We start from the raw sequence: 12683 nt of genomic DNA, 5'->3' as shown, positions 1-12683 counted from the left end.
CCATTGACACACTTTTTAAAAATTTGCAGTTTTTCATTGCCTTATTTCATCAAATCTAAGATTCCATTGATTGTAAGAAGCACCTAGTTTCAGAGAGATTAAAATGTGAAATAAAATATGCATCTTAAAAAAAGCGCATCTTGGAATTAATGTAATATGGCATTAGAGACCCTGCTGCAAATGAACATGCATCCATATAATTGACGTGTATATTTCTGCAGAAGTTCCCTGGAAGTAAAATTGTGCACTAAGATGAAGGTGCATTTTTTATTTTGATAGATACGACCAAATCCCCTCCAGGAGACCATTTCTTAGCCATCTGTCTCCCACTTACTTAGCACAATACCTGACACTTTGTAGGTATCAAATAAATGTTTGCTCAGTGGACAAAATGCATGAGCTGGCCCAGCAAATGCAAAGCATTTTGAGATACTCACACGCGAAACAAAACACAAAAACAAGAACAAAAAAGCCCCACCACCAGCAAAAAAAAAAAAAAAAAAAAAAAACCACGACAGTGACTGACTAGATTAGAATATTTTAGGACCACAGTGTGTACACAGTTCTTGCTAAAGCACTGGCCACAGTGACAAACACTAATAAGTAAATTTTATGCAGAATGTTGTGTCCAAAGTGATTATAAAATAGCTTACAAAATTATCTATCAAAAGGCTGTGCACTCAATTTTTTAAAAATACACTAATAACTCCCGCGTTTTATAACCCCCAAGCCTACTAGTGAGAAATTTCCAGAACTCTTATGGTCTGACATTTAATCAAACACCTGCAAGATTACTTGCATCAGAATCACCTGGAGTGCTTATTAAAATGCGGACCCCACTCCAGAGCTTCGGAATCATAATTTCCGGGGATTAGGGCCTGGGAATCTGCATTTTATGCAGGCGGTGCTTCTAAGGCGCTCAAAAGCGTGGGAGCTAGAACATTAACAGGCTTTAATAAGATGAGTCTCTTAATTAGATGAGCACTTTAAACGAGCTCTTTGGCTGTCGAGTACAGAATCAACTGGAAGTGGGCAAAGATATCTAAAATAGTTAACGGCATCACTCGTTCCAGCGCGGGGAGAGGGACCCAGACAGCCCGCGCGCTGGCACGCCCCCTGCCGGCCTTCAGCAGCCTCATCCTGGGTCCCGTCGTAGCAGCCGACTGCGACTGCGCGCTCCGAGGAAGGCCTCCTCAGGGTGCTGCGTCCCCGCCAATCCGGACCGGAAGCGGAACTGCCTAAAGCGCTTCGCCGGCCGCCGTCGCCCCCACCCCGGATCCCGACTGACTCACAGACGCGCCGGAAGCGGAAGTTGCTAAGAGGTGGGGGAGTTGTTGGGAAAGTGTCGGGTTGTTTTGGGCTTCTTAGGTTTAAAGCGCTGTTGAGTAACCTCGCCGGTCTTTCTCACCCGCCTCAAACCGGTTCCCGGCCCGGAAGCCTCGCCCGAGGGGTGTGGTACTCGGGGCTCCGACTCCTTCCCCGAGGTCCGTGTGACCCGCTGGTTGCCGGAGTCCCCTGCCCCTTCCCTGGAGTGAGGCCCCGTCCGGCTTCCCGGTGTCCCCGCAGACCCCCGCCATGGGCAACACGAGCAGCGAGCGGGCCGCGCTGGAGCGGCAGGGCGGCCACAAGACGCCGCGAAGGGACAGCTCGGGGGGCGTCAAGGACGGGGACAGGCCCAAGATCCTGATGGACAGTCCCGAGGACGCCGACCTCTTCCACTCCGAGGAAATCAAGGTGAGGGGGTGAGGGAATCCGGCTCCCCTTGACTAATGTTGAGGGGAGGAGCCCTCTCCTAGATGCCCCGCCACATCCCCCCCTAAAACTCATCCTAAGTGGGAAAACTTAAGTGCACTTAACTCCGTGCACTTAAAAAGCCAGATGGCCCGGTAAGAGCCCTCTTAGCAGTCCAGGAACCTGTGTCTAATTACCGATGAGGAAGTCACCCCGAGGGAGGAGGAACGCACTTCCTTTAACATCATTAAGGCGAAAGCAGCTCTGGGACAGCGTTTCAAATTCTTAATTAATTAAGATCGTTGAGCTAGCAGCAGATGAGCCCCAGTCTCTGCTCTCCTCTTAGGTATAATTAGTTTCACTGCTTTGAGAAATTTTTCCTCACCTTTACAAAGACTGACACTTTCTGTAATAGCTGGCTTTGTAGTTTATTGTCGATTTTGGAGATAACCCAGAGGACATGTGTAAGCCGACAGTAGAGTTACACAGCTGACTGTAGTTGCCAGAGGTGTTTCATTCTAACTGAAACTTTCGGTTCGCCAAGCTACTTTAGAGCAGACAGAAAAGTAAATCCACTTTCGGAGGTCAGTGGGTGAGTGAAGTGTCAGTCTGAAAGGGGGGCAGCCAGGTGCTACTCACCTTCTCTCTCCTATTGTGTAAATATGACTTAAGATTTTAGAGAGACCAAAGCAAACATTTTTGCAAGCCAAATTTGGACATCTTACCGTGGTCTGCTGTAATTCATCAAAACTTTGAAGGTGAATCTTGACTCCTGCTTCAGCCACATGCCTGCTAACTACCTGATGGGGTCTCGTGTTTCCAGCTGCAAGGCCCACGCCTGGTGTCCAGAACCACGGGCACTTAGTGGTTCTGGCAGCTGATAAGTGTGTGGTAGATCCTAAGAAAGGAAGAACTGATCCCTTAAGGACAATGCAACAGAGTAGGTTTAGGAAAAATCAAGGTGTCTCCCCAGCCTAGCATATTCTCTGTTAGTATCCAGTTGCATATTAATCATCATTGCCCATTAGGCTAATTGCCTGGCAACTCATTCCGCCTTTACTCATATTTTTTCTCAGATGTTGGGCTTGGTGATCACATTATGATCTTAAATCCTCACTTGGATCTTGGCTTTGAGTCTAAAGAGTCTTTGACTGGGCCTTATGTCCTGTGATTTGCACTTGCTTTCTGAATTTGTTGCATTCCTGAGGACCTGTATGCAGAGTGAACTTTGGAATCCTGTTTTTCCAGTGACTTGATATCCTTTCCCCCCAGAAATAATTGTGGCCCAGGGACGGCTATTTAAGATACCATAAGAACCAAACTACTTTATTCTAGAAGTATCTGTTCTGTTGCTGTTCCAAAATTCCTACAAGAAACGTTTAGCATGCAGAGAATCTGTGGACAATGATTTTAAATAGTATCCATTATCGCTTCCTCAGAAGTTAACTGAAATGATGTAGCAGAGACACTGGATTGAATGCCCTATATTCCCAAAAAAGTCATGGGTTATTTTAGCTACACTAGTTTACCATTTTGGCTGTGGTTAGTTATCACCTTCTCAGTGGCAAGTGATTCCAGTCTGTTATTCTTTAATCTGTAGATCTTGTTCAGTCTTAAAGCAGGCGTCATTTAAGATAAGCTCTGGTCAGGGCGCCTGGGTGACTCAGTCGGCTAAGTGTCTGCCTTTGGCTGAGGTCATGATCCCAGGGTCCTGGGATTGAATCCCATGTTGGCCCCCCTGCTCAATGGGTAGTCTGCTTCTCTCTCCCTCTGTCCTTCCTGCCTGCTTGTGCGCTCTCTCTTTCTCTCAAATAAATAAATAAAATCTTAAAAAAAAAAAAACCAACTCTGGTCAATATTTGAAATGAAGGTCTTAGAAGCTCACTCATCGACACCTTTAAGGGTCTCTCCCAGCCTGGAACTCCCGCTCTTTTAATATCTTTGGCTTTAATATCTTCGGCTCTTTTAATATCGTTGGCTTCTGACTAGTAAATATGTAAAAGATCCAAAAGCACATATATTTCCCCCAGAGTTGGATGTGTTTATTTCTCTCTTAGTTTGGAATACCTCAGTTATACATCACTTCCTGCACTAAGAAGCCATTGTTTGCCATATGGAGGGTCAGTCTGTGTCTTATCTTTTTATTCCCAATGCCTGAACACCACTTTGAATACTTTTTTCCTTTAGAATCTGGATTTGTGAGTTTTCAAGTTGACAGCTCTGGAATTGTTCCTAATAAATTTTCGTGTACTTCAAATCTTGTTAATTAAGGGAAGAAAATGACATTTATCTATCTGGTCTTGAATTCATTGCATCCTCTTCCAACTGAGTTCTGTAGCTTCTACTAAAATTTTGGTGTAGATCTCTTTAATCACAACAGTATTAACAGCTAATAATTATTAAGTACTCACTATGTGTCAGACACTATGCAGAGCAATTTACATGGACCCTCTCACTCATTCTTTCACAACAACCTTAAGAAATAGTTGCTTTTGTTATCTCTGTTTTGCAAGTGGAGAAACCAAGGCACTGCTATTAAGTTAATGAGCCTGAATATGAACCTAAGTAGTAATCGCTGTCTCTTTAGAATGAATTGTCTACATTAGGGTAACTGTCCATTGTAGGGAGCTCACTAATGGCTTCCTGTCCCTGAGTAAACTGTTCCATTTCTAGGCTCCAGAGAAGGAAGAATTCCTGGCTTGGCGGCATGATCTGGAAGTGAATGATAAAGCCCCTGCCCAGGCTCGGCCAACAGTATTTCGATGGACGGGGGGTGGAAAGGAAGTTTACTTATCTGGGTCCTTCAACAACTGGAGTAAACTTCCCCTCACAAGAAGGTAACTGCCTGGGCAGTATTCACATATTTGTCTTAATCCAGGGATACTGTGGTTTCTAAATGGGGAATAGAAAAGGATGTTTTTATAAAATGGATGCTGAATGGAAAATAATTTTGCTTAATAATTCACAGGTTCACATCTCACACCCAGTTAGTCTCTAGGTTTAGAGCACACTTAGAAGAAAACATTTCTCAGTAATGAGATTTCATGAACATCTTTGACTTCAGATACACAGCTATGTGTTTGCTTAGGCGGGACTTCTGCAGAGAGAAATCTATTCCTAGTGGAGAGAGAGCACTGAGCTGGGAATCTTCAAGACCAGGATTTGAGTCCACATTGGCTGAGCTAACGTCTTGGTGACACCTGAGTCCCAGTGTTTCTATCTGTAAGAAGGGAATATTGGACAGATAATCTCTGAGGTTCCTTCTAACTTTGCCTCTGTGTGTATTACTTTTGTTTGGAAGGTACCTGTTCTGTAGGTATCATTAGCAAGACCATAGTAAAACACATGATCAGGAACCCTAGCATGGACTTCTGTCTCAAACTGTCATTGGAAAAGCATCTTCAGGGCACCTGAGTGGCTCAGTCGTTAAGCGTCTGCCTTCGGCTCAGGTCATAGTCCCAGAGTCCTGGGATCAAGCCCCGCATCAGGCTCCCTGCTCAGCGGGAAACCTGCTTCTCCCTCTCCCAGTCCCCCTGCTTGTGTTCCCTCTCTCGCTGTGTCTGTCTCTGTCAAATAAATGAATAAAATCTTAAAAAAAAAAAAAAGAAAAGAAAAACATCTTCACTAGTGAGTGTTCTTGATGAAACGGAGAGATTGTGCCCTGCTGCGTCAGGCCTGATTGCTGTCCCAGACCACGTGCTTTCCCAGGGCTGATGTTGGTGTAGGAGGGAGACACTCAACACAGTTACAAGTCCTTTTAAGTCTGGGGAACAAAACAGAGAGCTTTCCTGGATCCTTGTCTTAGTAGGGAAGCAAGTTTCTTTAGAGACCTATTTGTGGATCCTGTGGAATCGGTCCCATCTCCTGCCCAAGGCAGACTGACAAAGATTAAAACTCTGCAGCACGCAGTTTACCTGGAGCTGCTCTCCTTGGCATGAGTGGTATTTTGCATGCAAGCTGAAAAGAACATGTGCCTGATTGTTGATCTTTTGCTGGTAGGAAGGCGGATTATTCCTGCAATTGAGCTGAGTCCTCCAGGAAACATCTTGCATTGCTGCTTCCTTACAGCTTTTCTAGATTGGGATCATTCTACTGAATTGTCTAAAGTGGCTAAAAATGTTTATTCCTCTGTAGCTGAACTCTTGTTTCACATGGAAGGGTCGGGTTTTGTTTGATGGCTGATTTTTTTTTTTTTTAAAGATTTTATTTATTTGACAGAGATAGTGAGAGCAGGAACACCTGCAGGGGGAGTGGGAGAGGGAGAAGCAGGCCTCCTGCCGAGCAGAGAGCCTGATGTGGGACTCGATCCCAGGACTCTGGGATCGTGACCTGAGCCGAAGGCAGATACCTAACGACTGAGCCACCCAGGCGCCCCTCGATGGCTGATTTTGTCGGTAAGCTTAGGAGGGCAGCTCACCCAGCTGAAATCCTCTGCTTCCTTTTCCCTTGCAGCCACAATAACTTTGTAGCCATCCTGGACCTGCCTGAAGGAGAGCATCAGTACAAGTTCTTTGTGGATGGGCAGTGGACGCATGACCCTTCTGAGGTACTCTTCCTCCTGCCATTGGTCCTCTGACTGCCTGCACAATCCAAACAAACCACTTTCCCTTATCGATTGTGCCAGGTCCCTTTGTCCTGCCGGTAAAATCCCTGTGTGTGGCTGAGCTAGATAGCAGTGCTGATTGTCAGACTTACGGGCAAACTTGACGGAAATGAGCAGATTGGCTAGCGCGGAGATGAGACCTTCCAGCCAGGAAGTCTAAATCCTCTAGAGAATAACTCCAGAGACCTTCCACGTTATGATTTCTGCCTGTCTGTCTCTTCCCAGCCAATAGTAACCAGCCAGCTTGGCACAGTTAACAACATCATTCAAGTGAAGAAAACTGACTTTGAAGTATTTGATGCTTTAATGGTGGATTCCCAAAAGTGCTCCGATGTGTCTGGTATGAACACAGTTATTTTATACCACGTGTGTGTAGGTGGGGGCTATGCAGTCTGGAAATACTCTATTTCTCTTGCCCCTCACTCTTGAGCTCAAGCTGCTGCCCAGTCGGGTGGATGTTTGTAGCTCCCTAAAGAGCCACAAAAATAATTCCTAACTCTGTCAGGTCAGGTTGTTGAAATCCAGCCCCAAGGGAGCTGTAAGTCATTTTTTCTGGTCCTCTCCAGTATTCAGTAGGTCTGCTTAGCCACAGAGAGCAGACCACGGAAACAGAACCAGAGCTTGATCTCGTGCCAGGGGCAGGGCCCAAGAGGCCCTGGAGAGTTGCGTTGGGTCGGTGATGAGCCAGCTCAGGGGAAGCCTGCCAGCTCCCTACCCACTCCCGACTCGCTTGGGGTGCCTGCCTAAAGAGTTTCAGCCTAGCAGGTGGTATATGGACACCTCTGTGACCTCATGGGGTGTATTAGCACTTTCTCAGAATCCCTTGGCGGGGAGACCGGAGGCTCATCACAGGAAACAGGCTAACTGTGCAGCCTACTCAGTACCAACCTAGTAAAACTTTTCCATCTCCCAAGAGTCAGCCAGTCGTCAAGCTTTCGGTTAATTGCTTTCCATCCAAACCCACAGGAAGAAACGTAATACATAGAATTCAGGGGCAGTGATGTGTTGTAATCTAAGTGTCCATGCCAACTTCACTGCCCCTTCTTGCAGGGGTTTAAATAATTCCTGGACCCCTGTGGGAGGCAGTGAAAAGATTGCCCAGGACTGTACCTGATAATCTAACAAGATGGGTTCAGTTCAGTTTACAGGATGATTCTTCGTTGTTACCTGGCTGGGCCTGGAGCTTCTGCCACCAGGATCTCTTATCAGTTCAGAAACCACAGTGGTAAATTGACCATGGTGGGCTTGCTGTGGCTAAAAAGCCAGCTTGTTGAGCAGGAATTGGAAATCCAAAAATAGTGCTCCCTCTGGATAGCTAGCTAACTAATCTTTTCGAGAAGTCATTTATTTCTTTCTTAGTAGGTGGGAATTGGGGGATGGAGAAAATGCCCCAGTAACCCCTACTTACTGATAAATGTAATTTTAGGCCACATACCAAAGCTTTTAGTCAAGTTTCTGCAGCATAGACCACCTGGGGAAAGAAAACTGACCCCTCACTGCCGGTAAACCAACATCAGGCTCTGCACAGACTTCATATTTAGATACTCACTTTCTTAAAATACATCTTTACTCCCAGTGGCTCAGTTTTCTGCACTTAATGCTTTTCTCAGTTTCCTGCTGTCGTATGGTTGGGTCGTGTGAAGGGAGCCGGTACCCTAGAAGATGACATCAAGGGAACTGGCAGAGTGAGAGCGCATCAGATTTGTTCTGGATGCCTCCAAGGAGCAGGCAACCAGAACCTAGCCCAGGTGTCCTTTGAATAACCGCTCAGTCCCTTCCAGCTGGCCCAGCATTGCTAAGTGAGCCGCCTCTAACCTGATGAAACACTGCCCTTCTAGAAGCTTCTTGATATATCTGTGTAATCAAGACACTCAAGCAAGAGTTTGAAAGGAAGCTCAGAGTGGTAGAGTCGGAGAACCTGTAGAGATCAGGGTTTCAATTTTTTATTTTTGGTTTTAGTTTTGAAATGTGCTGGCCCCTCCCAGAACCTGTTTTTGCCGCCGTGTCTGTGTACACAGGCTGCTTTATCTTCTGTTTTATTCTGGCTGGTGGTGCTCAGACCTTAAGCTTGGCTGCTTAAGCCTCACTTGAAGCCCTGAGCTTCTTTGCGGTATTTGCCAGCCCAGCCCAAGGCGAGAAGCGTTGTTCTGCAGGGGCAGGTCAGGTCAGGTTACTGTGAGCAGCTTCCTTGTTAGTCTGACCCGGAATCACCAGCTTCACCACCACCGTTGTCTGCTGCCGGGGCATCTGAGCTCGCTGCTGTATTTGATGCCAGTCACCCAAATTCCAGAGGGTTTTCTCATTGCCTCTACTCTTCACCCTTGGGGCCTGTATGTTCTTCAAGGGAATATAAATCTTTATTGAGGGGACAGGGAAAACTAGATGATGCCACAAATTCAACAAGACTGCTCCTCAAACTCATAATTTTCAATGAAATGTCCTGTCACCATCTCCCAACAGAGCTGTCCAGCTCCCCACCAGGACCCTACCATCAGGAGCCCTATGTCTCAAAACCAGAAGAACGGTTTAAAGCCCCACCCATTCTCCCTCCACATCTGCTCCAGGTCATCCTGAACAAGGACACGGGGATTTCTGTGAGTACATAGGCATCTGCCAGGACCATCCTCCGTGGTCATGTTCCAAGGCTCCCCTTTCTGACCATCTCTTAGAAAGCAGTTGGTAAAAAGGTTTTGGGTTGCCCATCAGTGTTAACTGCCACCTGCCGAGGTCCCCCTCCGCTGTGGGAATGGGCCACGAGCAAGATGTTCCCCGAGTGTGGGTGCTGCTCTCCCATCACACAGAGCCTTTCTGAACTTGTCTTCCTTGTGTTTCACTCCTGCCTCAGCCTCATTCCTTATAAATCATGATGAAATATATAGCCACCCCTTCTCAGTAAGCTACCGAATGGAATTCCTCCTCTGGCCCCCACGTTTTAGAATCTAATCCAAATCACCGAATTGCTTTCAGAAACATCAGTGCTCCTGGATCCAAATTTGGGGAATCTGGGTAACACACGTTTTCTCTGGGAAATTGATATTACTTATAAAAAGAAGTGTATATTCTCCTGGATCCTGAAGAGCACCCCATTATTACCTTATTAATTTTCCGTTCTGTTTTAAGTAGATATGCACAGCATGGCCCTAATTCTGAGCAATCTGGGTGTCCTGTGCTTTGTCCAAGCTACCCCCTAAAATTCACATGTTTATGAGGTGATAAAGTAACCATGCCACTGCTCTGGACTCCACATACAAGCAGCTACACGTGTGCTGAGCTGAAGAGCTGAATGCAGGCATGTGCGGGCATGCCCCATAGCAGTCATGGCTCGTTCCCTGGGGACTCGCTGTTCTCCAGGCACCAGGTGCCATGCCCCCCCTCCCCCAATCCATTTCATCATGCTCCCTGAGTATAGACATGAGCCTGCAGTCCACTGCTCAGGAATGTTTAGTACAGATTTATCTTGCTGCTTTCTCTAAAAGTGCACTCGGTCGACAGCTCTTTCTTCCTGCTTCCCTTTCTGTAAGAGGATAGAGCCATGGTTCACACTTTAGAGGCCAAGGTAAAGCCTGACCAAGACACATACCAGTGCATCCAGCAGGCACGCAGGGAGCTCCCCTTAGTTGGAGCATGAGGCATGACCCCCGTCACCTCACCTGTCGTCTTAGACGAGCCTTTCACTGCCCAGCTTAAGCAGAAAGGGGCATGAGAGCCGGCCTCTTTCCTGTTGACACCCACTGCTGCGAAATAAAGGGAGAACCTTCTTCATTTCCAAATCCTAAAGGCTCACCATCTGCTTTTGTTCCCCCCACAGTGTGATCCAGCTTTGCTCCCTGAGCCCAACCACGTCATGTTGAACCACCTTTACGCGCTCTCTATCAAGGTAATGACATGTTTGTTGCTGATAAAGCTGTGTTTCTCCAAGTGTGCTCTGGGGCCCCCTAGCCACAGAATTACCTGGAGTACTTACCTAAAGGGCAGTTTCTGGGACCTGATGCATACCCGCAGGCTCCAGTTCCGAAGACAGAACAGGACTCTTTTTATTAAGCCCCCTTGATGACTGACTGACTCACTCACTCACTCACACACACACACACACACACACACACACACACACACACACACTAAAGTTTGAGCCCTTGACTTAGTCCTGCCTTTGATCATTTCCACCCTCTTCCTCAGGATGGAGTGATGGTGCTCAGCGCGACCCACCGATACAAGAAAAAGTATGTCACCACCTTGTTATACAAGCCCATATGAAGAGCTGGGAGCCCGCGGTGGGCCCCAGGGAACAGTGTGCACCCCCGGGCTCCACGTGTGCATGCTTTCCACTAGAGGGAACGGACTGTAAATTTTTCATTTCACACTCTTTATAAGACATTTCATACCCGCCATAGTCCTGCTTGAAGGTTTGTTCCAGGCGTGGCAGCTCCTGAAGCGCCTCCCGTCTGTAACAGTCCTCTGGGCACCCAGTGGCTTTGAGCCTCAAGGCTCACCAGAGCTGAGAACAGAGTGAGGGGACACAGAAGGTCTGTGGCCCCCATACCACGGTGCGTGAGGACAGGTGCAGTTCTTAACAGACATCTTCTGAGCTGGTCGTGGAGATGCTTCTTAAGCCAAAAATGAACCCTAGCCACTTTGCTGGTAAAATCCGGGAAGCAGGGACCAAGGCCACACAGAATGTCTAATCATATGTCTCTATGAGGCCACCCACTTGTCCCTGTCGAGGCCTGGCTGTGGAGCTAACAGCAAGTACCGGTTCTCTGAAATCAAAGCAATAAGATGGTCTCCTGTTCTCTGCTCCAGGGAGGTATAATTTCTATAGAAATTAGAACCTGTCTGATTTCCAGATGAAATTTACAATTGTTTCTTAGGCTTCTGTGCACTAATAACTTTTGTTGTAAACCAGCGGTGGCTGACTCTATGGTCTTAGGGCAATTTTAAAATCACCCCAACTAGAATATAGATCATGTGAACTGTATTCAGCAATAATCTGTTTTTAGAACAGACTCTGAAAACCGCTGCCGGATTTCTCCATGAAGCCGGATGATCCTGAGGACTGACCACTGTTAGCTGGAGGGTTGTCCAGCTTCTTACTCTAATCACAGTGAGGTGCCAGTGTTACCATGAACACTTCGGAGAAGCGCCCTACCCTAGCCTGTGCCGTCTTGCTCAGGGCCTCCGTCTCCACTTAGCAATGAAGGTGGTAGAGTTGCTCTTGCTTATTCTGGAAGGAACTTAGAACTTGACAGCAGCCTTCTAAATTTGTGTTGAGAAGACATCCTTTGGACCAAAGCAAACCTCTTTACACTCATCGTGGTTTCCGGGGAGACGCTGCAGACATGCCCATTAGCACAAGTTCCTGTCCCCGAGTCAGCAGCAGCTATTGTTACACCCTGTGTTCCTGCTGGGAGATGGGGGAACGAGCTCCCTGGTTTCCAGTATTTATTTGGTAAACCTGAGTCTGGGATACCCTTTTTTTGTTACTGTTTTCCAAACACTGAATTATTGTCACCTTGACGTACAGGTTTCAATAAAGCTTTGTAAAGATAACGGGACGTGCGCTTGGAGGAAGCCTTGATTTTATTCCGTCATTTGGAGAAGAGACTGGAACTCTTCAGAGGTTTACTCAGCGCAGTGCTTTTTCAATCGTTACCACATATCGGCACTCACTGAAAATGGTCCCATCCTCGTGGTACTCTGGGGTGAGTGACAGGGCAGATCCAGCTGTCCCCAGGGCTGAGGAACATTCCCTTGACCCCCCCCCCATTCTGCACGCAGAATTTGGAAGGCTGTTAAGGAGCCTGTAAAACTGAGCTCCTTTGAACCAGTGAGTCATGAGGGGAAGCCAAGGAGAGGCGACAGTGAAGGTTCCCAGTTTGGGCAGGTTGGTGGCATCCCCAGGTCAGAGATTTTGCCGCCTCTTGCTCATCAGTAAGCACCACGGGAGCCTGGGATCTTGACACCTGCTTTGGAAGACACCAGGACATTCTAGAATCAGAGTTGTTCCCATTAGCTAAAAGGAGTTTTGTTTGTTCTACCAAGAAAGATGAAAGATCACAGATGTTCTTTTAATAAGCCTTTCCTTCCCAGGCATCAGGAAACATTTAAATAAATTTATGAGAAAAGGGAACCTCGGTCATTTGGTCCACTTGAGGTGGAGAGTAGCCTAGAAAGCATTCCTACCTCAATAATGAGCTGTCTCACTCTGAAAACCCAAGCAGTGGGGGAACCCTAGATTTTAAGGACTATAGGGATTATTTAGACTATGGAAACATGCAAAAATCGTCTTTCCAAAACTGGACAAAGTATTTTTAAAATACAATTGAAAATACATACCTAAGCTCAAAAGTAT

At 46.8% G+C, this 12683-nt stretch overlaps 1 protein-coding gene across 1 annotated transcript; it reads left to right on the top strand.

Annotated features, from left to right (window-relative positions):
- The first annotated feature begins 1304 nt into the window (after positions 1 to 1304).
- On the top strand, positions 1305 to 11886 carry PRKAB1 (protein kinase AMP-activated non-catalytic subunit beta 1). Its single transcript, XM_032431487.1, has 7 exons — positions 1305 to 1734; positions 4405 to 4568; positions 6184 to 6277; positions 6560 to 6674; positions 8795 to 8928; positions 10143 to 10211; positions 10511 to 11886. The coding sequence occupies exons 1-7, from the start codon at positions 1576 to 1578 to the stop codon at positions 10586 to 10588; spliced, it is 813 nt and encodes a 270-aa protein (XP_032287378.1). The 5' UTR covers positions 1305 to 1575; the 3' UTR covers positions 10589 to 11886.
- Positions 11887 to 12683: the final 797 nt, after the last annotated feature.

Source organism: Phoca vitulina, unplaced genomic scaffold (assembly GCF_004348235.1).
Source record: "Phoca vitulina isolate PV1807 unplaced genomic scaffold, GSC_HSeal_1.0 scaffold46, whole genome shotgun sequence".
Taxonomy (NCBI): domain Eukaryota; kingdom Metazoa; phylum Chordata; class Mammalia; order Carnivora; family Phocidae; genus Phoca; species Phoca vitulina.
This window is presented reverse-complemented; position numbering and strand designations above follow the sequence as displayed.

Excerpts from the sequence above, each read along its gene's own strand:
- PRKAB1 (XM_032431487.1), top strand. The coding sequence starts at position 1,576 with ATGGGCAACACGAGCAGCGAGCGGGCCGCGCTGGAGCGGCAGGGCGGC. Across the intron at positions 6,278-6,559 it reads GGACGCATGACCCTTCTGAG|CCAATAGTAACCAGCCAGCT; the intron begins GTACTCTTCCTC and ends GTCTCTTCCCAG. Across the intron at positions 6,675-8,794 it reads AAAGTGCTCCGATGTGTCTG|AGCTGTCCAGCTCCCCACCA; the intron begins GTATGAACACAG and ends ATCTCCCAACAG.